At 40.0% G+C, this 23,772-nt stretch overlaps 3 protein-coding genes and 1 long non-coding RNA gene across 5 annotated transcripts; all 4 read left to right on the top strand.

The window, feature by feature from the left end:
* The first annotated feature begins 35 nt into the window (after positions 1 to 35).
* On the top strand, positions 36 to 8,719 carry LOC103432716 (probable E3 ubiquitin-protein ligase ARI7). Its single transcript, XM_008370910.4, has 15 exons — positions 36 to 346; positions 1,635 to 1,759; positions 2,095 to 2,200; positions 2,311 to 2,401; positions 2,724 to 2,896; positions 3,844 to 3,948; positions 4,037 to 4,125; positions 4,888 to 4,995; positions 5,139 to 5,229; positions 5,322 to 5,411; positions 5,863 to 5,910; positions 7,146 to 7,217; positions 7,350 to 7,449; positions 7,532 to 7,658; positions 8,149 to 8,719. The coding sequence occupies exons 1-15, from the start codon at positions 170 to 172 to the stop codon at positions 8,324 to 8,326; spliced, it is 1,680 nt and encodes a 559-aa protein (XP_008369132.1). The 5' UTR covers positions 36 to 169; the 3' UTR covers positions 8,327 to 8,719.
* Positions 8,720 to 9,846: 1,127 nt separating this feature from the next.
* LOC114824304 (uncharacterized) lies at positions 9,847 to 11,414 on the top strand. The gene is made up of 2 exons (XM_029100757.2): positions 9,847 to 10,177; positions 10,362 to 11,414. The coding sequence occupies exon 2, from the start codon at positions 10,413 to 10,415 to the stop codon at positions 11,061 to 11,063; it is 651 nt and encodes a 216-aa protein (XP_028956590.1). The 5' UTR covers positions 9,847 to 10,177; positions 10,362 to 10,412; the 3' UTR covers positions 11,064 to 11,414.
* A 1,080-nt stretch (positions 11,415 to 12,494) lies between these two features.
* On the top strand, positions 12,495 to 15,910 carry LOC103419193 (uncharacterized). 2 transcript variants are annotated; one of them, XR_003772473.2, is made up of 4 exons: positions 12,495 to 12,771; positions 14,040 to 14,153; positions 15,367 to 15,449; positions 15,596 to 15,910. It is a non-coding gene; the product is annotated as an uncharacterized lncRNA (long non-coding RNA). The 2 variants fall into 2 exon arrangements; XR_011579653.1 differs by lacking the exons at positions 12,495 to 12,771; positions 14,040 to 14,153 and having other exon boundaries at positions 14,703 to 15,449.
* On the top strand, positions 12,814 to 14,046 carry LOC139187420 (uncharacterized). The gene has a single exon (XM_070819916.1). It carries the CDS (start codon positions 12,904 to 12,906, stop codon positions 13,891 to 13,893), a length of 990 nt encoding a protein of 329 aa, XP_070676017.1. The 5' UTR covers positions 12,814 to 12,903; the 3' UTR covers positions 13,894 to 14,046.
* Positions 15,911 to 23,772: the final 7,862 nt, after the last annotated feature.

Genomic DNA, 23,772 nt, shown 5'->3' with positions numbered 1-23,772 from the left:
TTAATTAAATATTAAAAAAAAAAACGAGTTGTATTATTGTACATTTCTCTGCGACTCTCCAATTTTCTCTTTCCGGTTTTTGACACCGACTTTTCCCTTCGCTTTCTGTAACCAACTCATACACTCCTCCTACGCCGGCTGCCGTTAGGGTTTTTGTAGTCGGACGGCGATGGACTCCGAGGACGATATGCACGACGCCAACGACGTGGATTCCATGGACGACTACGACGGCTTCTACAGCGACGAGGATGCCTTGGACTACTACGGCAGCGACGATGACGACGCCGATGTCGATTTCGGCGACGATAATGAGGGAATCCAGAGGATCGAGGCCAGTCGAGCTGAGGTTTGTACTACTCCATCCCTTGCTTTCTCTCTCTTCTGTGAATTTGTTGAAATTGATGACGCGCGCTCTGATGCTTGCTCTGTTTGGGAGCTGAGATAGCTCTGGATTAGCTTCGATCACTTGAATTTTGTGACTTTACTTGATAAAAGCTCCAATTTAGGGAAATCTTGCCCGTCACTCTCGTCTTATTTAGTCCAACACAGTTGGACTAAATAATCCTACCATTGGGCTATTTCTAGTTGTTGTTGATATTAATGGATTAGAAGGGTTTATTGTATACTTTTGTTGTCCGGGTCATTTTGTCTAATTGAGCTGAAGTGAATGCCTTTCGTGGTGATGGTAGTCCCGAGGTCGAGTAAGGGTACTTCAGTCTGTTGGCATTGGTTTGATTTGTAGAGTAATGGAGAAAAGCTAATAAACTATTACATACGCACTCTCGTAGATTAAGAGGATGCGATGAACAAGTTGACAATTGACACATTGTGAGTATAAGACATCTCTACACAGTCGCCGAAACATGAACATAAGGGAATTACCTGGATAAAAAAAGTCGTCTTCCATTCATTCAATCGCTTTTTCACTAGTTGCCTACTAAAAAAGGTCGTACCCAGTGCACAAGGCTCCCGCTTTACGCAGGGTCTGGGAGAGGTGAATGTCGGCTAGTCTTACCCCCATTTTATGGAGAGGCTGCTCCCAAGTCTCGAACCCGAGACCTACCGTTCATAGGCGAAGGCACTTGCCATCGCACCAAGTGCGACCTCTTTTCACTAGTTGCCTACTATTTCAGTTTAATTGGTTGAGGATAATGCACACGACAAGAGTTTCACTACTAATAGCAAATTGAAGAATACGTGCTGATTCTCAGCAAGAATAAAAAGCTTGTATCCTGTGCCAGCCAGGCAGCTACAAGTGAAAGACTTTCCACTCAGTGATGCTATTTGGTTAATGCAACACCAGTGAAGTGAACCACCTGGAGGCCTTCCATTTATAGTTACTGTGAATTTTACAGATTTTAAGCATTCTTGATATCATGTTGAAGACTTTTGTCTCTACCACAAGACCCAGTCTTGATGAACTAAATTCTTACTTTGTTGTCTCCAAGGAGCCATCTTTTTCAGACGTGTATGCAAGCAAATATATATATATATGTGTGTGTGTGTACTTATGGATATGGATTGGAATGTTAATTTGAATATTAAATCTTGTTTCCATCGAAAGGATTTTGCCAGTCAATTTGAGGAGCTTATAGTGTTCTAATTAATTTCGTAATTTTCATTTTTTTCTCCAGAATAATTATATCATCTTGAAGGAGTCAGATATAAAGCAGCGCCAGGAAGATGATATTGCAAGTGTATCTGCTGTGCTTTCCATATCAAGAGTTTCTTCAAGCATTTTACTTCGTTACTTTAATTGGTATTGAAATTTTCACTTGTTCATCTCTATTAGCATTCTCAGTTTCATATGTATGCAGAATTGTGCTTTTTTATTTCAACGGTTCTTCGGAACCGTGTGCTGTGTTGTGAGTGAATATGGTATGGTAACCTGTGAACTATTATCAGTGACCCCTGTAGCCAATCAGTATCTATCCTATCATCAAAGGGGGAGGGGTAGAACTTAGGAGGGTGAAGTTTCCTTCCAATCTGTAGCACATAATTACTCTTTTTGTTGAAATGGAAATAAGAGTTCCTGAACACCCATCCCCTACCAATTTTATAAGTAGTTTATCTGAAAAAGTTTTGGTATGGCAGGAGTGTAACTAAAGTGTACGAGGCATGGTTTTCTGATGAAGATAAGGTCCGAAAAACTGTTGGCTTGTTAAAGAAGCCAGTTGTTCAGTTCCCCAATTCCAGAGAAGTAAGCTTTATAAACATTAGGAAATTAGAGTTTGCTGTTTTGCTAGTAACTGGTTTGTTTTCTCTTCATGTGTTGTGTACACCATCCTAATACCTATTATTTGTGGACAGCTTACCTGTGGGATCTGTTTTGAAACCTTTCCCCGTGGTAGCATCAGATCTGCCGCTTGTGGTCATCCGTACTGTTGTGCATGCTGGAAAGGTTTGTTTCATATATATATATATATATATATATATTTTTTTTTTTTACTGAGTTCTGACTTAGTTACAAGAAATTTACAACTTCTGCACTGTTTTGAATAAGAAGAATGTAACGTAGGAATTTGCATGTCTTTTTAACGTCCATAGCTGTATTTAGTTGTTTAAAACAATCTTGTACTATTACTTGCTCCATTTGTTTTCAATATTCGATCTCTGAATATTCATGGCATTTTTAAGCTCATTTTAAATTGTGATCAGTTGCTATTCGTTTCTTTCCATTGTCATGTTTTATTGTTATGATTATTTTGTTCCTTTCGTGATAGGATACATTAGAACATCCATTAGCGATGGTCCTGGTTGTTTGACGCTGAGATGTCCTGATCCGTCTTGTGGTGCTTCTGTTGGTCAAGACATGATTAGTATGTTGGTCAGTGAAGAAGATAACCAGAAGTACTCTCGGTACCTTATTAGGTCTTATATTGAAGACAACAAGAAGGTATATGTGGAATTTGATTTTGATTGTATGGGGCACTTGTCAGCCATTAATTCAATGGACTCCACATTACTAATAATGCATGACCAAAAGTTGGAGTACTTAATTAATTTTTCTTAATTTTTTTTATAAAGTCTAATTTCTTTCAGTCTAGCTCGTGTTTTTTCACTTCTTTAGGTGTAGATTTGAACTTAATCAAAACGATTTTATTTTGTCTATTTATAGAGATGTAAACCCAAGAGGTCACACTTGGTGCGATGGCAAGTGCCTTCGCCCATGAGCGGTAGGTCTTGGGTTCGAGACTTGGGAGCAGCCTCTCCATAAAATGGGGGTAAGGCTAGCCGACATTCACCTCTCCCAGACCTTGCGTAAAGCGGGAGCCTTGTGCACTGGGTACGACCTTTTTATAGAGATGTAAACCCAAAGTTGTACAATAAATCTGAAATATTTTTGGGTACCCAAGATTTGAATTTTTTTTTAATTGTTAAAAATATAAAACATCTATAAATGTCCTTAAGATTGGCTTTTCAATAACAATATCAAAGAGAACATCTTAATGGATCAACTTTATCAAATGTCTATCTCATTACTTTGTTTCCTTTTGCTTAGAAAACTATGTTATCATGATAAAAAAAGTCATGTAAAAAAAATGGTGTTATCTATGTGTTTCAGTACTCAATAGGTATCAAGGTTGACAATTTTAATTACTATATTGAAAAATGATTGGTGGTTTCTTTTCTTTTCAATTACTCCTGTGCCTGTGTGGGCATGTGAGTGTGAATATATGAGTATCATTTTTTTATTAGTGGTTTATTTTCTTTTTGATGGAACAATGATGTGTTCCTGTCTATTACTCGTGTGGTTAGTGGAATTTATGAATATCATTTTTCTTCCTTCATGTTTTTCCATTTTTCTCACCATGATTTGTAATTCTTTTTCTTTGCTGCTAGACCAAGTGGTGTCCTTATCCAGGTTGTGAACATGCTCTTAATTTTGTTGGTGATAATGAAAATTATGATGTATCTTGCCTCTGCTCCTATGGATTTTGCTGGAATGTAAGTTTCCTTTTGTAACTTTTGGTATTTAATATCTCAGCAAAAACTTATCTATATAGGTGAGTCATATTTTGTTTTGGCTGTGCAGTGTACAGAGGAAGCTCATCGTCCTGTTGACTGTAGCACTGTGGAGAAATGGATTTTAAAGAACAGTGCTGAGTCTGAAAACATGAACTGGTTTGTATTTTCTCTTAGCATCCAAAATTGTATTTTGTGGTTTTACACTTTTACTTAATGCATTTCTCTTTTGATACATTTATTGGCTTTCTAGTTGTTTCCATGGTAAGAATACCCCTTCATTAAGTGCTTGTCATAAGTAGAGTATTATGTTTTTCTTCTCCTTCTCTAACCTTTATTTTTCATTAATTTTCGTGTGCTGATTTGATGACTTCCACTGCTTTTGGTATGCAAGGGAATTTAACGTGATAAATTGTGGGGAAATATTAACTTATTAAGTTGACCATGCTCCTGAAACTTTTGGGAATGTGATAAATTTATTATGGTACAAACTTTTGTTGTATTTGGTAAAGTTTAAGGCTTATGAAGTAAAGGTAGTGCTTGTGAATTTAACTGGATCTGCACATACCAGGATGTTGCAGAAAGTAGGGCTTGTTAGCTAGTGTAATGGTCACTTCATTTTGTTTTTCTAGAATAATTTTTTTTGGTAATAGGTTTTATGCGCGAGTTACACGTGTATGCATAGGTTAGTGTGGCTGGTGTAGGGCGCGATGCTGGGTCACTGGTCCTGTAACATCTGGAAGTATATTCATTAATTATGTTGAATTGAGTGGTGCAAAGTGAAAACATTATTAGTTTTAGTTTCAGATACACCATTGAAAGTTAACTTTTATTAACACTTTTATGTGAGTTGGTGGAATTCTTGGTAATTCATGTTTCATTTTGTATTGTTCTGTCCTAACCTTTGTTGATGATGCTCAGGATACTGGCCAATTCTAAGCCATGTCCAAAGTGCAAGCGGCCTATTGAAAAAAACCAAGGATGTATGCACATGACATGCACACCACCTTGCAAATTTGAATTTTGCTGGTATGCTTTCTGCATCTGTTTCTTACTTGAATGGAAATTTATTATTGTTTGAAAAAAAAATATCTGAATACTTTTCTTTTGATTCTGTTCTAATATGGTTAAGTTTTACATGTGATGCTAAATGAATTATATGTACCATGCAGGCTTTGCCTTGGTTCATGGGCGGAGCATGGTGAAAGGACGGGTGGTTTCTATGCATGTAACCGCTACGAGGCAGCTAAGCAAGAGGGAGCTGTAAGGATTTATACTTATCTGTTTTATTTCCCCTTTTGGAAGAATAGCTTTCTTTTTCTTCTATTACTTAGAGTTTGTATTATTGATTGTAGTATGATGAAGCTGAGAGAAGAAGAGAAATGGCAAAAAATTCTCTGGAGAAATACACTCATTATTATGAACGTTGGGCAAGCAATCAACAGGTATTCACAATTTTCTTTTTCAAATTTCCACTGTTTCTTGTGCTATACCATGAATTCATGCAAGAGATCTTCATCAAGCCAATTTTTAACAAATTCAGTTATGTTAGTAGCCTGGCTGTGTACTTTGTCGGTGACCTTTTTCTCAATGATCAGAGAAGATCCTGCTTCTCTTGACACTTCTTTGATGACACACTGGGTTTCTATTTCAATTTTCACCGAATTTGTTGTGGCAAACAGTAGTAGGTAGGTAGACACCTGTGCGTGACTTCAGTTTTGCAGGGCTGCATAGGAGGGTGGAAGCTTTCTTAAATTAGAATCAAGATTTTTCTGTGCATTATTCTTCCATTTTATGAATTTAATTGGCTAAGCCTTAATGCTGCTTTAAAATGGATCTTTATGAAAGTCCCTCTATCCTTCAATCATTGGACTAATTTTTTTTCTTCCTTGGCAGTCGAGGCAAAAGGCTCTTGCGGATTTGAATCAAATGCGAACTGTGCATGTAAGTATATGTGCTACATGCACACATACATATGTACGAATAAAACATGTATACATGATTTCATGTGTTAGTGATTTTCATTCTTGGATGAAGTTCAAATGTGTTTAACAATAAGATCTTAGAGCTCATCTTTCTACTCTAGTGTATAACTAGAACCATATTTAAACTTTGCAGATATGAAATATTATTGATCAATTGTAATCAATCATGTTGCTAATGACAGATGCTAGGAAGATTGTATTTGTAATTGACCATGTTGCTAATGACAGATGCTAGGAAGATTGTACTTATTCTATTCATAGATGCAAGGCTAGAAATTAAGTTTGCGTAGGGTTAACAACATAAACATGAGATTTTATATGTTTTCACCTTTCAGAAATTAGACTTGAGAGAATAGAAAAATTGACCATAGTTGTGTTTCTCATCTTTCGACCGGATTGTAGAACTAGAAGCATAGTTGTGGTTGCACTTACACCCCCTCATGTCAACGGGTAGACTTTGACAGTGTAAATTAAAAAATCATCCTTTATAAAAAAATTTGTTTCTGACAAGTATAGTTTTATTGACTTTCTAATAAATTAGTAAGCATTTACTTCAAAAAAATAAATTAGTAAGCATCATCTTATAAAACTGAGGGAGGTGAGAGTTGGTTGTCTGAGTTTAGTTAATGTTATGTTAGGGACGCTATATGGATGTCTCATTTGCATCTGTCGAAGATGTTACCTTTTTTTCCCATATCCAGGAGTAGGAAACTTATGTCTTGAGTGTGTAAAGGGGATAGAATTAGTGTCTGTAGGTGGAGACAGGTTATGACTCGTGAGACGGTCGGGTGGCTCTTGAACTATCTCGGTCATTAAGTAAGAGATTCATGTTTAGTAGCGTGGAGTATTGGCTCCTGTATGGAATGCGTGGTAGGAAGGAAATGGCAGGTTATTCTTTTTTTGACAGAAGGCAAGGAAGTGCATATACTTAAGAGATAGTATTAAATCTTTTGTTTCCTTTTAAAATCTCTGTTAAAGCATTTAAGAGATTCAGTGTATTTTATCTTGATTGGGTTTCTTCAGTTAAAAAAAGGTGTATATACACACACGTTTATGTTTCTTACTGAGAAAAATCTCTGAATGCTAGAAGATGTTGGGTACGATTGTTTCAACCGGACTCTCGTCAGCTATTTTGGATTTCTGTGAAGTTACTATGTAATAACTACTGATGGATACCTTGTTTTTCTCTCTCAGATGGAGAAACTTAGTGACATACAGCGTGAGCCTGAGTCTCAGCTCAAGTTCATAACCGATGCCTGGCAGCAGGTGAATTCCTGCGTTTCTTGTTAGATATAAAATGAATTAGTTTAGTGCACAGTGTATGTATAACATCAAATCAGATTTGTTTGGTGATGAAATGCCGACATTATTTTTGCCTTTTGTTCTTTGTGTTTGTAGATTGTTGAATGTAGGAGAGTACTAAAATGGACGTATGCTTATGGGTACTACCTGCCAGAGCGTGAGCAAGCGAAGAGGCAGTTTTTTGAGTACTTGCAAGGTATGAACTGTGTATATCTGCAGGAACTAGTTAGGAGTTGTTTTTAAAGTTTTCTGAAATTTGCAATTCTGCTTGTCTTCAGGTGAGGCAGAGTCTGCTTTGGAAAGGCTTCATCAGTGTGCAGAGAAGGAGCTACTGCAATTCCTTAGTGCAGAAGGCCCATCAAAAGAATTCGTTGATTTCCATACAAAGCTAGCTGGACTTACCGGGTAAATATTGTGATGAAATATTAGTTGAAATTCATTTTCTATGGGATGTTTTGTGTTGAAATGTGTCTTGTCCAAAAAAAACAAATGGAGTTATGTGTAAATATAGAGGAAATCTCTGATATGGTTAACCCCACTGAATTTCCAAGTGTATCATTTTTTTTTTATCAACCTAGTGTATAGTTGTCTGTTCAACATTATCTGGATGCAAAATGCAGCAAACGAAAAGGTCGAATCAGTGAGTCTTTAGTGTAGGAACTGGAAGGAAGACAATATCCTTTTCTGAGTGTGCGAAGAGAAGAGATAAATAAAAGTATACAAGAACCGGTTTTTCTGTCTCTAGTCATTTATCATGTAATTTACTTGCGGATTAGTTTTTTTTTAAAATTAGAGTAGGTCTGTTATTGTGTTGCACGGTCAGTTATCTGTGAGTACAAATTGATTCACTCCCTTGCCTGATTCAATCTTCTCATCCATTTCCCAATTGTGACAGGGTGACTAAAAATTACTTCCAGAACCTGGTAACGGCATTAGAGAAAGGCCTATGTGATGTGGACTCTCAAGCAGCTTGCGGTGGGTCAACAAGCTCAAAAAACGTAGGAAGCAGCAAAGCAAAAGGTGGAAAGGGAAAGGTAACCAGTCGAGGTGGTGGATCCAGCAGAAATGTATAGCACGTATATTTGGACTTGTGATCAGTATCGTACAACAATTCCACGCCTGCCACATGTGCCATCACCGTTGGTGAGTATTCGAGCTTCCTGTGTTCCCGAGTCTGTTGGAGAAAAGAACTTAACGCAAGCTAAGAACAAGTGTACAACAGACGATGGATTCTATGGTACGAAAACTATGATGGTCTGAAATGGAAGAAATGCAGATGCCTTTTAGGGTAAAAAAAGGTTGGCCTGTGGGTATTTGTGTGTGTTGGTGGAAACATAATGTGATTATTCTGTACATAACATCGATGTGCTTATAAACTAGGGGTTCCACGACCTAATTTAAGTATATTGCAGTTGTCTATTGTGAATGCAGATATGCTCTATATATTTTCGTATCAGTTTCAGTAACGTTTGTGTTTGGACTCGTTTTCTGAACCCGTATGCTGTGAAATTATTCCGAATTGCATTCATTGTAATAGTTAAAAGCAGGTAATGGGTAACGGGGAAAAACATTGCATATCTGATGCTTCTCGCGTCATTGTTTGGTTTTGGTTTTTGCAGTTTGCGCTCAACTAGCGTATGATCAAGAATGTTGGTTCATCTAAATTCTGCTTCGAACGGTGAACGACATGAATGCTTGGTTTCCACTATGACACTAGCCCTATTCTATCCTATTTGTATTTGAAATATATTTTGGTATTTGAAATATATTTTGGTAATTAAAATATGGCCATTTTTTTTGTTTCAAAGTCATTAAACATGTGTACAATCGATATTTGGAAAATGTTTTGACTAAATTATTAGAAAATCATGGTTAAAAAGTATATTAATGCTGAGGAAATTTGATGGGTTGAGAATATAGATGGCTAAAAAGTATATTAATGCTGAGGAAATTTGATGGGTTGAGAATAAAGATGAGTGTGGAAATAATACGGAGGAGGAATTTGACAATTTTGATTTCAGCGGTCTATTATTTAAAGTTTTATAGTCAAAATGATCATTGAGATTAACATAACTTATCACTCTAATTCTTGAGATTTAAGATCTATAGAAGTGGTCTCTGAGTTTACCCGCTATCAATCATTTTGGTCATTTCGTGTAAAATTTTCATCAAATAAGGATAAAATGATAAAAAATATCCTTAATTCTTATCAAATCATTTTGGCTAATTATGTATTAAATTAAGAGTATTTTTATTATTTTTTTCATATTTAATAGAACTTTTTATGAAATCATTTAAAATAATTAATGGTGGACAAATTCAACGATTATTTTTATCAATCTCAAAATCTTATCCAACACCTTACACACATCGCATACTCCCAAACGTCACACTTCTCACATACATCTGGATCAAACACAAACAACTCGGTAACCAAGACAGTGACACGATTCTGCGATCCTTTGAGTTTTTGGTTTGACTAAAATACCCTGAGATCTGGGAACTGCGTGATTCGTAATTCGAGGGTAATTTAGTCATTCGGAACACAATTGGGTTGTATTGGGGAGGGCTTCCCACTCGCAGGCGCCAAAGAGCAGAAAGAAAACGGCACGTGATGAAACCCGCGTTTAAGCGGTCCAATTCCCAAACGGTCATATTTTCCCTTCTTTAAATTTCAAAACCCCCATCCCACTCTCTCACTGGATCTCTGGATCGCTCTCACTCTCGCTCAAACGGTCGTGTTGCATTGTTGCGTTCTCTCTGTGTGCGTCCGAATTTGAAGCCCAATTCAAATTTGTTGCTCGCTCTCTCTCTCTGTCGCTTGATCTCTCTCTGTCTGTTGAAATTGGAAGCTCGATTCAAATTTGGGGACGAATCCATCCTTTTCTCTGAGAAGAAAGTCGACGACTTGTTCCCAGTTGCAGGTTCAGTTCATGCCTTTTCTTCTGTTTTATTTCTCGTTATCTTTAATTTCTGTCTGTCTAGCACTGTAACAAGAAACCCTAATTCCCAAATCCCGTATAATCAATTCAGTCGCACTCCGAGCTGATCTTTAATTTCTGCTTTTTCTTCTTCCACATTACCGACTTAGGGTTTTGGTTTTCGCAGAAAGCACACCGCTTTCGTCTGTTTGTGTTGTGTTTCGTGAAGAAATTGGAGATGGGGGGTCAAGATTTGAGGCCCACTGTCTCTTCTCTCAAGCGTCCTCGTTTCCCTGATGCCGATTCCGATTCCGATGCTGCCGTTACGGTTTTGGGTGATACGGTCAAGAGGCAGAGGACTCATGATTCGGATGATGGTCTTTTGGCAGTGGAGGACTCGATTAGGGAGCTTGATGATCTACTTCATCACGAGGGGTCCTCAAGCAGCACCACCGAAGCATATGATTGCTGGGAGGATGATCTGTTAGGATCCTTAATTGACGAGTTTGAGGTTCTGCCTGATTCTGCTGTTGCGGCCTCTGCTGCAGACGAGGCTGCTGTTGTGCCTCGGCTAACTACTCATCTCCGTCATCATGATCACGAGATTGAGGAGGGGCCAAGAACCACGGATGAAAGAGAGTTGGATGATGAGGAGGACTTGATCACTGAATTCTTTAATCATATTGGAGGAGAAGATGATGAAGACCCAAATCAAGATCATGTACATCAAGCTACTGAACCTGATCACACTACTCTGCTCATCATCATCATCCCGTTCCCTCCTTCTCAAATCATTATTTTGCCAGTTGTGGTTGGAAACATTCGAAGGCCACGGGCCTCGGTTCTCCATTTTCTCTTGATTTGCTTGCTCTCCATCATCATCATCTAGAAGCGTCAGCTCTTGTTTTTATACTACTAGTAGAGTTCAAGAATTTAGATGAGCACGGTAACCTTTCAGCTTTTTCTTTCCGACTTCCGGTTTAATCATAGTTAGTTTATTAGTTTTCAGTCTTTTTATTTACACGGAAGATGTGACATAGAACCAAGCGCAATGACGTTCTAGGATTCACATAGCCGACCCCACTTAGTGGGAAAAGACTTTGTTGTTGTTGTTATTGTTGTGGATAGAATAGTTTTCAGTCTGTTATTTCGTCTAGCTGGTGGTCTTACTCTGTGCTTTTGTCAATCTTGAGGAAATCTGTAGACAATATACATATGAATGTACATGAAGTTCCCAATACTTCTGACTGCACTTACGTTTGTTCTTGTCATTTCTTTCAGCACACTCTCAGTTTTTGTTTCAATTTTCAGACATTGTCGTCGTGGAGAACAGTAGTACTCAGTTTATCACTGTTTGTTTCGACCTCTACATTTCAGTTTCATGAATAATCAATCTGCTAATGACTGATTCCGGACGTGTTTCTTATGAAATCTTCTCCAACAAAGTTTTGGATAGGAAGAACATAAAGGTGTATTAGAGTTGGGAGAAAATCTTGTTACTTCTATGGAAAATGTATATGCAGCGCCACGTGAACATCGTGATTATGGCTTCTTGTGTCAATCATAGGAAATCGTGACTGTGGCTTGGACATAGGAAATTAAAAAAAATCGTGATTTCCTATGATTTCCCATGTCTAAGGCAGTCACAATTTCCTATTGCAAAACATATCCATGTTGAGCAATTTCTATGACATTAGTACATCGTGACTATAACTTCTCGTGTCAATCATGCAATGCTATGTGAATAAAAATACGAAACAAATCTTTTTCGTGTTGAAATCGAAACCTTCAATCCAACATTCACCCTTAAATGTTTGGGTTCATTAATCTAATATAAAAATCTAAAAAAATTGACAATAGAACGCCTGAAAACCAAGATTGAACCCAACAAAATAAAAAATGGGCCAAGAAGTAAAAAAGGGAACCCAGCCCAATCGAAATTCTTTTTTTTTTCCTGTGTATTTTTAGTCATTCGGCTCACAATTTACCAACATGATCCATCATTTTGGTGGCGAGCTTGAGGATCTGTAAATTGTGTTTGTTTATTATACATTGTACGGTCAATTTTTGTCAGGTATTATTTGTATTTAATTTTAAATTAAAATTTAAAATAATTTCGGAACATACAATGTAAAATAAGCGGATATGATTTATGAATCTCCGGGATTCTAAAAAAAAAGAATCCGACAAGAATCTAGATTCCACAATTTGGGGATTTAGGGTTTCATGGATATGAAAATGCCACGTGATAAAAACCCGCGCTTAAGCGGTGAGCTTGCAAGTTTGCAACGTTAACATCCAGTTCCCAAACCAAACGGTCATATTTTCTTCCATTTAAATTTCAAATCCACTCTCTCTCTCTCTCTCTCTCTCTCTCACTAGATCTCTCTCTCAAGATCTTTCTCTCTCGCTCTCTCTGCGCGTTCGAATTTGAACCAGAATTGGAATTCAGTGCTCCAACAGTCTCCGGTTGAATTGAATTACAGAATACTCGAAATCGATTCCTCTTCAGTTGCTCTTGTTTGGGGACGAAGACGACGATTCAGGAGACATCGACGATCTGCTCTCCTCGGCGGGCGAGCGAAATCGGCTTCCAGGTTTCCCTTTTTCTTCTCTTTTAATTTCTCGCTTATTTTCTCTTCTTTATTTTGTGCCCAAGAAAAATTTAGGGTTTTTGCTGCTGCATTTGTTTCGTGTTGAATTGCATTGAATTGAAATCGCGTTTAACAATGGAGGTGGGTTATTACGGTATGCCATTGGGTTTTCGGTTTCATCCTACTGATCAGGACTTGTTCTTCTTCTATGAGCTGCGTTCTAGAAGCGACAGCGACAGCCGCAGCAAACGCCAGATCGAAGCCGGAGGCACTTGGAGCGAAACATCCTCCGACAAAGTTTTAGGTTTGGACGGAATTCCAATCGGGGATAAAGGGCATTTCAGGTATAACAAAAAGGGTTCTAAAAACAATGGCGGCTGGCTGTTAGAAGAGTACAGTCTTCTTCCTAATGTAGTTGCTGGCCCAAAGGTCGTTCTTTCCCGACTTAAAAGGAATCCGAGGTCTAGGTGCGGAAACAAGATGAATTCCTCAAGTCCAACTCACGACTTCAATGAAAAGCCACCGATTAAGAGGGCAAGAAAAGAAGTATCGAAGGAGAAGCCTCTGATTAAGAGAAAGACAGCAAGAAAAGAACCGGGTTCACAAAAACATTCTAATGTGAATGTGATCACCAATACCCCTGCTGTTGTGCCTTTTGTTGGAACTGAAAGCAATATGATTACTGACACTAGGTATCAGGATCAGGAGTGCATAACCAACATTAACGGCAATGCGAAGCCGACTGATTTCTCTGATCAGGATAGTGTGATATTGATGAGTGATGTTCCTTCTTATCCCATATGCTTGGACGGCGATGCTACCAATCACGACCAGGGGTGCATAAGCTACATTAACGGAAATGTGATGCCCATTCGCACTCATATTTCAGATCATGAATATGTGCCACTGATGAGTGATGTTCCTTCTTCTCCGGTATTCTTGGGCGGCGAGGAATATCCTTTAGATGGTGAAGCAGTGCGTGGAGACATTAAAGAATGGTTGACAACGCTTGAAGGTAAATTGCCCCAGGAGTGGCCTCAAATTGATGAATTCAGCCAACCGTTAGACGGGTTTAATTACTGGACAGACTGTTTGTGGATGAGCGATTCTGTGAATGATCAATAGAGGGACGTAGAGGTGACAGCAGCTGTCTAATTTCCATGGCGTGCATATAGAAGCACAGTTATGATCAGGATATATTTTATTTCCGTTCTTAGTATATATGCTTTGATTTCTTTTGGTTCATTAGTTAATTAAGAAATTTGGTATAGGTGTTTACCTGGGCCTTCTTCTCTGCCGTACTGATCCATTGCCTGCCTTTCATTTTGCCGCACCTCAGGTCTCTACTGCGTTTCCCCCAGTCATGTCTATGTATGAGCTTCTAGGTTCGTTTCCAATTTTAATGCACTGAATGCTTTATAATACATTCCTTTTCCACCCAAGTTTCTTACTTTTTATTTTTATTGAAAGAAGGTTTCAAGGTTGATGATTTTAATTACTATACTAAATTTGAAAACCAAATTAATGTTTTCTTTTCCTTTGAATTACTCCCTCTGCATATGTGGCTTGTGAGCGTGTGCATGTTCTGTGTATTGTGCTTGAATTTTGATGGTAACATGGTGTGTTAACTGTTCTGTGTCAGTTTGTGAACGTGTTGATAGTTTTGTTGACGATAAGGACAATTATCATGTTTCTTGCCACTGTTTTTATGGATTTTTTGTGGAATGTAAGTTTTCTCTCTTTAATTTTTAGTATTCATACCTTAGTCTATATTAGATGTGTCACTTTCTGTTTTGGACCAGCAATGCAAGTTTCTCGCTGTTGTCCTCAGTTGTGTTTTTGGACTGTTTTGCTTTTACAGTTCTATTGGTCTTGACATCTTGTCCATAACTGATTTTCTTTTTACTGTTCTTTGATTTTCTAACTCCGCCTGTGTAAGTTTATCTTACGTTGCCGGTCCCAAGCCCGGATAAAGGAGGAGGGGGAGGGCGTCAGGTAGTCGACAACCGGCACTTTGTTTTCACGTCGATTCCCTATGAGTTCTTTAATTTCTCTGCTCAACAGGATGGTCGTGATTCTAAAAAATTGAAGCACTTTATTCTTTCTTTACAAATTGCATCTCTTTAAGTACGAGGTAGGATGCGGAGCTCACATGCTGTTTCCTGTGTACTTGCAGTTCTTTTGGTGTAGATTTCTTCATCATGTAGGACTAGTTTTTGAAGCTACTGTCTCTTAGGTTTTCAGTTTCAGTAGCTGTCCATGTTTCTGATATTATGTATGTCGCATTTGTGAGAGCATGACAATCCTCACAGCCCATATTTGACTGTCATTTTGATCATTTGAAAGAAATGCCTTCAACTGCATTTCTGAAGTGTCTGCTATTATTTTTATGTTTGTTATCGTTTGGCATGCATAGAGACACACAAAGATAAATAAGTAATATAAATTATCTAAATATTCAAAATTTGCAAGGGGTCATCAATTTCCTGTTTTCCACGTCAGGTATTAAGAGAGTACACCATGATGGTGAACATCGCACTCATAGGTTGTGATTTTAGTTTCTTATTCGACATTATTGACCTTCAAATTTATGTACAGTCAAGACGTATATATTGCAAGGAGGGCCAATGCACCTACCTTGTTCTGTTCCGCCCTTCGATAGTATATTATCTGCAGGCAAGGTATGCTTGCATTTTCATGCTTCAAATTGTGGCATATTTGTTGTTTCATGTTGTATATGTATGCGGTTTTCAGTATGAAGTGGGGGAGGGTATTAAAATTACCTCATTTTGAAGAGTTCTTCAAAGTGTTGATTGTGGTTTTGCAGTTTGTTAGGCGTCTGCCCTGCTGCACTGCAGGGTCAGATAGAGAGGCAGTGAGAGAAACGATGATGATGATCTTTGAGATTTGATTTGGAGGCCTTGATTGGAGAGTTTGATCTCCTGCCTGATCCTGCTGCTGCTGCTGCGGCCTCTGTTGCAGATGAGATCGAGACAGTGCTAAGAACAACAGATGAACAAAAAAAGTCAATCTAGCACTCCTCCAGGTGTATTTTTTTATATCAGAAAATTATTTTATTGTTTTACCTCAACATGAACGAAAAAGTCAATCGAGCACTCCTTCAGATGTGTTTTTTTGGACAGTTTCCTATGGTTTGCAGATAAAACAGTCAATTCGATTGTAGCAGAAATAATATATCCAATATATTTTAGTAAACGCACAACATAAATGCAAATGAATCATGACACGATTGTCAAAAGAACATCTAAAAACATAAAATATAAAAACACAAAAACAATTTGCATGGACACCAAGCAAAAGAAAGAGAAATAAGGATAAAAAATAAGAAAAAAAGGATTAAATCAGATACTGAAAACATAATTAAGAGTACAAATCTGTGATAAAATCAACCTAAATATAATTAAAACATTTCCGAATTTCAACTAACATTTCAACTAATTAAAACAATTAGTCTAATGATACTGCTCCTCCCAGTGTTGGAGGAGACCCTAAGTTCGAACCTCCCTCCCCCATTAGTTGGATTTCGATTTCTATTAGTTAACTTGAAAATTTGATCAACTTTTGCCCGGGACTTATTTAGCATACTGGTCTCAATGAGTGTGAGTGGTTATCACGTCAGTTTTACACACTGAAGGTCCCCAGTTCGATCCTGGGCAGCATCATTCTAATGAGGAAAGGGGATCGTATAACTTGTAAGGATTGCAAAGTTATACCAGGAGAGAGCGTGGCTAATCAACATCGCTTGTTGGTGATGGATGTACATATCAAAAGAGTAAGACAAAAGAACAAGACTTGGAAGTGCCCAAGAACTAGATGGTGGAATCTAAAAGAAGAAAAACAAGCCATTTTCAAAGAGAAGGTAATCACCCAATGTGTGTGGGATATAGAGGGCGAAGCTAGCCAAATGTGGGATTCCATGGCTAGTTGTATCCGAAAAGTAGCAAAAGAGGTATTAGGAGAGTCCAAGGGCTTTGCCCCACACCAAAAGGAATCTTGGTGGTGGAATGAGGAGGTACAAACAAAGGTGAAGGCTAAGAAGGAATGTTGTAAAGCTTTATACAAGGAGAGGACCGATGAAAATGGTGAAAGGTATAGAAAAGCGAAGCAAGAGGCGAAGAAAGCTGTCAGAGAAGCTAAGTTAGCGGCTTACGACGATATGTATAAACGACTAGATACCAAAGAAGGAGAGTTGGATATCTATAAACTAGCTAGAGCAAGGGAAAAGAAGACAAGGGACCTAAACCAAGTGAGGTGCATCAAGGATGAGGATGGAAAGGTTCTTGCTACAGAGAACGCGGTTAAAGACAGATGGAGAGGTTATTTTCATAATCTTTTCAATGAAGGACATGAAAGGAGTGCTTCTTTAGGGGAGTTGAGTAACTCAGAAGAGTGTAGAAACTACTCCTTTTATCGTCGAATCCGGAAGGAAGAAGTAGTTGTAGCTTTGAATAAGATGAAGCATAGAAAAGCAATAGGCCCAGACGATATACCAATCGAAGTGTGGAAAGTTTTGGGAGAGACAGGTATAACATGGCTCACTGACCTTTTCAATAGGATTTTGAAAACGAAGAAGATGCCAAATGAGTGGCGAACGAGCACTTTGGTGCCTATCTACAAGAATAAGGGCGACGTACAAAATTGCATGAACTATAGGGGTATTAAGCTAATGAGTCATACAATGAAGCTCTGGGAGAGAGTCATTGAGCATAGATTGAGGCAAGAGACACGGGTTTCGGACAACCAATTCGGGTTCATGCCAGGGCGCTCAACCATGGAGGCAATCTATCTCTTACGAAGATTGATGGAAAGATATAGAGATGGGAAAAAGGATTTACACATGGTCTTTATAGATTTGGAAAAAGCGTATGATAGGGTCCCAAGAGACATTCTTTGGAGGATTTTAGAGAAGAAAGGAGTACGAGTAGCATATATCCAAGCTATAAAGGATATGTATGAAGGAGCAAAGACTGCCGTAAGAACTCATGAAGGACAAACCGAAAGCTTTCCCATAACTGTAGGATTACATCAAGGCTCATCCTTAAGTCCTTACCTTTTTGCGTTGGTAATGGATGAGTTAACAGGACATATTCAAGATGATATTCCTTGGTGTATGCTTTTCGCAGACGATATAGTGTTGATAGATGAAACTCAGGAAGGGGTAAATGCAAAGCTTAACCTTTGGAGAGAAGTATTGGAATCTAAAGGTCTTCGCCTAAGCCGATCAAAGACAGAATATATGGAGTGCAAGTTCAGTGCAAATGGAGGCCAAAACGAGTTAGGGGTGAGGATCGGAGATCAAGAAATACCAAAGAGCGACCGTTTTCGTTACCTAGGATCTATCTTGCAAAAGAACGGAGAATTAGATGGAGATCTCAACCATAGAATACAAGCTGGATGGATGAAGTGGAAGAGTGCATCCGGCGTGTTGTGTGACCGCCGTATGCCACTGAAGCTCAAGGGAAAATTTTATAGGACGGCAATAAGGCCGGCAATGCTGTATGGCACAGAATGTTGGGCGGTGAAACATCAACACGTACACAAAATGGGTGTAACGGAGATGAGGATGCTTCGTTGGATGTGTGGGCACACGAGAAAGGATAAGATTAGGAATGAGGATATCCGGGGTAAAGCAGGAGTAGCCGAAATTGAAGGAAAGATGAGAGAAAATCGGTTACGGTGGTTTGGACATGTGCAAAGAAGGCCTACTGACGCTCCGATTAGAAGATGCAACTATGGGACAGAGGTTCAGGGCCGAAGGGGTAGAGGAAGACCTAGGAAAACTTTGGAAGAGACTCTAAGAAAAGACTTAGAGTACTTGGATCTAACGAAGGACATGACACAGGATCGAGCACAATGGCGTTCTAAGATTCATATAGCCGATCCCACTCAGTGACTTGGGATTTTCCAAGTCTCCAACCAAGAAGTTTTCCTCACTCGGGAAATTAAGGGAACACTACCCCAACCTACATGCTCCACTCAGAAAGCTTCAACATACAAGCTTCAACAAAAGAAAATTCAAAGAACTTAGCGAAGAAGGCTTTGGTGTATTTAACACAATACGTTGAAATGAAGGAAAGCTTATTTATTGATATCCCCGATAAGCTACAAATATGTACATATACATGAGTCAAAATAAACACACAAGAGGGAGCCTTCACAAAGGTTGCTTAGGAGAAGTCTCAGCAGTCGGTAGAGCCCCAGAAAGAGAAGGCACCGGAGGGGGATCATTTGGAGCCTCAGTACTGGACAGAACCCTAGAAGGAGGAGGCATCAGAGGTTGATCATTTGGAGCTTCATTACGCGGTACAGCCCCAGAAGACGAAGGCAATAAATGCCTTTGGAACAAACCCACAAATCTCTGATGATCAAGTAAAACCTGACCATCAGTTTCCTTCATCTGGTCAAGCTTCCTCTTCATGTTTGTAGCATAGTCATGTGCGAGCCGGTGCAACTGTTTATTCTCATGCTTGAGCCCTCTAATCTCCTGTTTGAGACTCATCACTTCAGCCGCCAATGATTCAACTTGGCGGGTTCGAGCAAATAGGCGTTGTGCCATATTAGACACAGAACCTGCACACTGAACACTGAGAGCCAGCGAATCCTTAACAGCTAACTCATCAGACCGTTTGGAAAGTAGTCTGTTATCTTTGGGAGTGAGAAGGTTCCTGGCCACCACCGCAGCGGTCATATCATTCTTCATCACGGAATCCCCAACGGTAAGAGGACCAGTTGGGGAGACGAAGGATGGGCGCCATATGTTGTCTGGAGAAGGCGGGGCTGCCTCTTCAACAAGGTTCAAGTCAAAACGACGGTCGGAGGGGCCAGACATTTTCAAAGGTGTTGAAGAGAGAAGAGGTCGGACAAATCAAGATCTTAGAAGTGCAAGAATGAAGCTTCTACTGGTGGAGATTCAAGTGTGCTTTGGAACTTAATGCCAGCCCCTATAAAAATCTGCACTCGACGGAGCTTCAGAAATCGAAGAGGCGCCTGCTCAAAAATCGAAGAGGCGTTTGCTTTCTCAAAAGTTGGGCTGCTTAGAGATCACGAGGGTTGATCTCAGAAATCGAAGAGCCGTTTGCTTTCTCAAAAGTTGGGCTGCTCAAAGACCACGAAGGCCGATCTCAGAAATCGAAGAGGCGCTCGCTTTCTCAAAAGCTGGGCTCCCTAGAGACCACGAGGGCCGATCTCAGAAATCGAAGAGGCACCTACTTTTCCAGCCTTGTCAGCACCTGTCACACGCACACTCAGCTTTGCGGAAATTATGGGCATTTTGTCAAAGACTTCTGGGGAAGTAGAAAACACATGAATCTTACTGTTCAATCACCCACTTCCCACACGCAACAATAGCTCATGGGTACCACAGATAACTTTGCCAAAGTTCTCTGTCAAAGTTGAGCACGTGAAGCTTGCAGCTCCCACTACATCGCTCTGACCAAGAAGGGTAAAAGAATAGCAAAGAAACAGCACTAACAAAGTTTAGACCCATAAATTTTGAAGGTCTAGCTACCATATTATTACCCACAAGGGTAAAGGAACAGTACCACTGCTGGATAATTGGAAAGTCCATGTATGTCAACCTCTGTGCTTCGTGGCAAGGTAGACTAGCAAACATGCCCAACCTTTACTCACATTCGAGAAAACACTCCCAATAAGATTGCTTGCTCCAAAATTGAAGAGGCACCGTCCTCCGAATCTAAAGAGCCAGACTCCCAACATGACTATTTTCTTAAAAATCGAAGAGAGGGTAAAGGAACAGTACCATTGCTGGATAATTGGAAAGTCCGTGTGTCAACCTCTGTGCTTCGTGGCAAGGTAGACTAGCAAACATGCCCAACCTTTACTCACATTCGAGAAAACACTCCCAACAAGATTGCTTGCTCCAAAATCGAAGAGGCACCGCCCTCCGAATCTCGAGAGCCACTCTCCCAACATGATTACTTTCTCAAAAATCGAAGAGACACTGCTCCCCGAATCTCGAGAGCCAGACCCCCAGCATGATTGCTTTCTCAAAAATCGGTGAGGCACCGTTCTCCGAATCAATCGAAGAGGCGCTCGCTTTCTCAAAAGCTGGGCTGCTCAGAGACCACGAGGGCCGATCTCAGAAATCAAAGAGGCACCTACTTTTCTAGCCTTGTCAGCACCTGTCACACGCACTCAGCTTTGCAGAAATTATGGGCATTCTGTCGAAGACTTCTGGTGAAGTAGAAAGCACATGAATCTTACTGTTCAATCACCCACTTCCCACACGCAACAATAACTCATGGGTACCACAGATCACTTTGCCAAAGTTCTCTGCCAAAGTTGAGCACGTGAAGCTTGCAGCTCCCACTACATCGCTCTGACCAAGAAAGGTAAAAGAATAGCAAAGAAACAGCACTAACAAAGTTTAGACACATAAATTTTGAAGGTCTAGCTACCGTATTATTACCCACAAGGGTAAAGGAACAGTACCACTGCTGGATAATTGGAAAGTCCCTGTGTGTCAACCTCTGTGCTTCGTGGCAAGGTAGACTAGCAAACATGCCCAACCTTTACTCACATTCGAGAAAACAGTCCCAACAAGATTGCTTGCTCCAAAATCGAAGAGGCACCGTCCTCCGAATCTCGAGAGCCAGACTCCCAACATGACTACTTTCTCAAAATCGAAGAGAGGGTAAAGGAACAGTACCATTGCTGGATAATTGGAAAGTCCCTATGTGTCAACCTTTGTGCTTCGTGGCAAGGTAGACTAGCAAACATGTCCAACCTTTACTCACATTCGAGACAACACTCCCAACAAGATTGCTTGCTCCAAAATCGAAGAGGCACCGCCTTCCGAATCTCGAGAGCCAGACTCCCAACATGATTACTTCCTCAAAAATCGAAGAGACACTGCTCTCCGAATCTCGAGAGTCAGACCCCCAACATGATTGCTTTCTCAAAAATCGAAGAGGCATCGTTCTCCGAATCTCGAGAGCCAGATACCACAGACCACTTTTTCAAAGTGCTCTGACAGAGTTAAAACATGTGAAACTGGCAGCTCCCACTACCGTGCTATGACCAAGCAGGGTAAAGGAATAGCATTACTACTTGTTGTTAGGGAGACTCCTATATATGTCGACCTCCATCCCCAACGGACAGGCAGACCTGCAAAAATGCTCAACCCTTCATCATATCTGAGAGGGCACTCCCAACAAAGCCTTTCGAAATATTCAGCTTTCTTTCCCCCCGATAATACCTCTGCAAACAAGCTATACTAGAGCAAGAATATCTCATATCATCAGGGTTAAAAGCAAGAGTATCCCATATCATGCTTTTTCCCTGTTTTTTCTTTTGGCCTTGTTTTTACCTGCAAGACAAGGAGAAAGAGAGCAATCAGTCAGCACTTGGAATCAAGCTTCCAGCCAGGAACTGACTGCCTGGAACCCCTTACCTGATTACTTACCTGGCATTGCTCTCGAGTACTCATCTTCAACATCTTATGTTTCCAGGGAAGATTCCGCATCTGCTTGAGGAACAGATAGGGCAAGTGCGAAGGATACAAGGAAGCATGTGGAGACAAGCGTAACAGCACACGTGCCGATACATCCATTACTCTGTCAAAAGCAAAAGTATCCCATATCAGCAGGGTGGAACGTACTCTAGATTTGATGGACTTGTTTTGACCCTCAAATTCTTCAGTCGGCCTTATACTCTGGAGGAAACCAGAAAACCCTCCAGCTCAGTTCAAGAATAAGCCTGTGGAAAGTTACTTCTTCAAAAGCAAAAGTATCTCATATCATCTCTTCTCATTTTTCTTCTCTTTATCCTTCATGCTGCTGCAAGATGGGGAGAAGGTGAACAATCAGTCGGAGCTCTGATTGCTTACCTTGTCTGTCACCTCTTTCAGCAGACCCCCTAGCTCGGCGACTTGGGGGACTCCTACTACATGGTTTGTATCGCGCTTGACCAAGCCTGAAACTACAAGTAAGCTTCAAGTGAAATTGATACATTACCTTGTGCATCTCCACCAGTTAAAGATACCACCCTTGGATGGAGGAAGAGTACTTCCAGAGAAGATGCCACATCTACCTATGAGACAGATAAGGCAAGTCAAGACGACACCACACTCCGATACTTAGAAGTTTCGTGATTACGAGATCATTCTCCCACAATATTTCCTAATGTCATTTGTACTAAATCATTCACTCGTACTCACTAAAGGAGAGCTTGAACCTATGTACTTGTGTAAACCCTTCACAATTAATGAGAACTCTTCTATTCCGTGGACGTAGCCAATCTGGGTGAACCACGTACATCTTGTGTTTGCTTTCCTATCTCTATCCATTTATATACTTATCCACACTAATGACCGGAGCAATCTAGCGAAGATCACAAAAAGCGACCGTTTTCGTTACCTATGATCTATCTTGTAAGAGAACGGAGAATTAGATGGAGATCTCAACCATAGAATACGAGCTGGATGGAAAGAGTGCATCCGGCGTGTTGTGTGACCGTCGTAGGCCACTGAAGCTCAAGGGAAAATTTTATAGGACGGCAATAAGGCCAGCGATGTTGTATGGCAGAGAATGTTGGGTGGTGAAGCATCAACACGTACACAAAATGGGTGTAGCGGAGATGAGGATGCTTCGTGGGATGTGTGGGCACACGAGAAAGGATAAGATTGGGAATGAGGATATCCGAGGTACAGTAGGAGTAGCCGAAATTGTAGGAAAGATGAGAGAAAATCGGCTCTGGTGATTTGGACATGTGCAAAGAAGGCCTACTGACGCTCCGGTTCGAAGATGTGACTACGGGACAGAGGTTCAGGGCCGAAGGGGTAGAGGAAGACCTAGGAAAACTTTGGAAGAGACTCTAAGAAAAGACTTAGAGTACTTGGATCTAACGGAGGACATGACACAAAACCGAGCGCAATGGCGTTCTAGGATTCATATAGCCGACCCCACTTAGTGGGAAAAGGCTTTGTTGTTGTTGTTGTTGTTGTTGTTGTTGTTGTTGTGGTCT

Source organism: Malus domestica, chromosome 04 (genome assembly GCF_042453785.1).
Source record: "Malus domestica chromosome 04, GDT2T_hap1".
NCBI lineage: Eukaryota > Viridiplantae > Streptophyta > Magnoliopsida > Rosales > Rosaceae > Malus > Malus domestica.
This window is presented reverse-complemented; position numbering and strand designations above follow the sequence as displayed.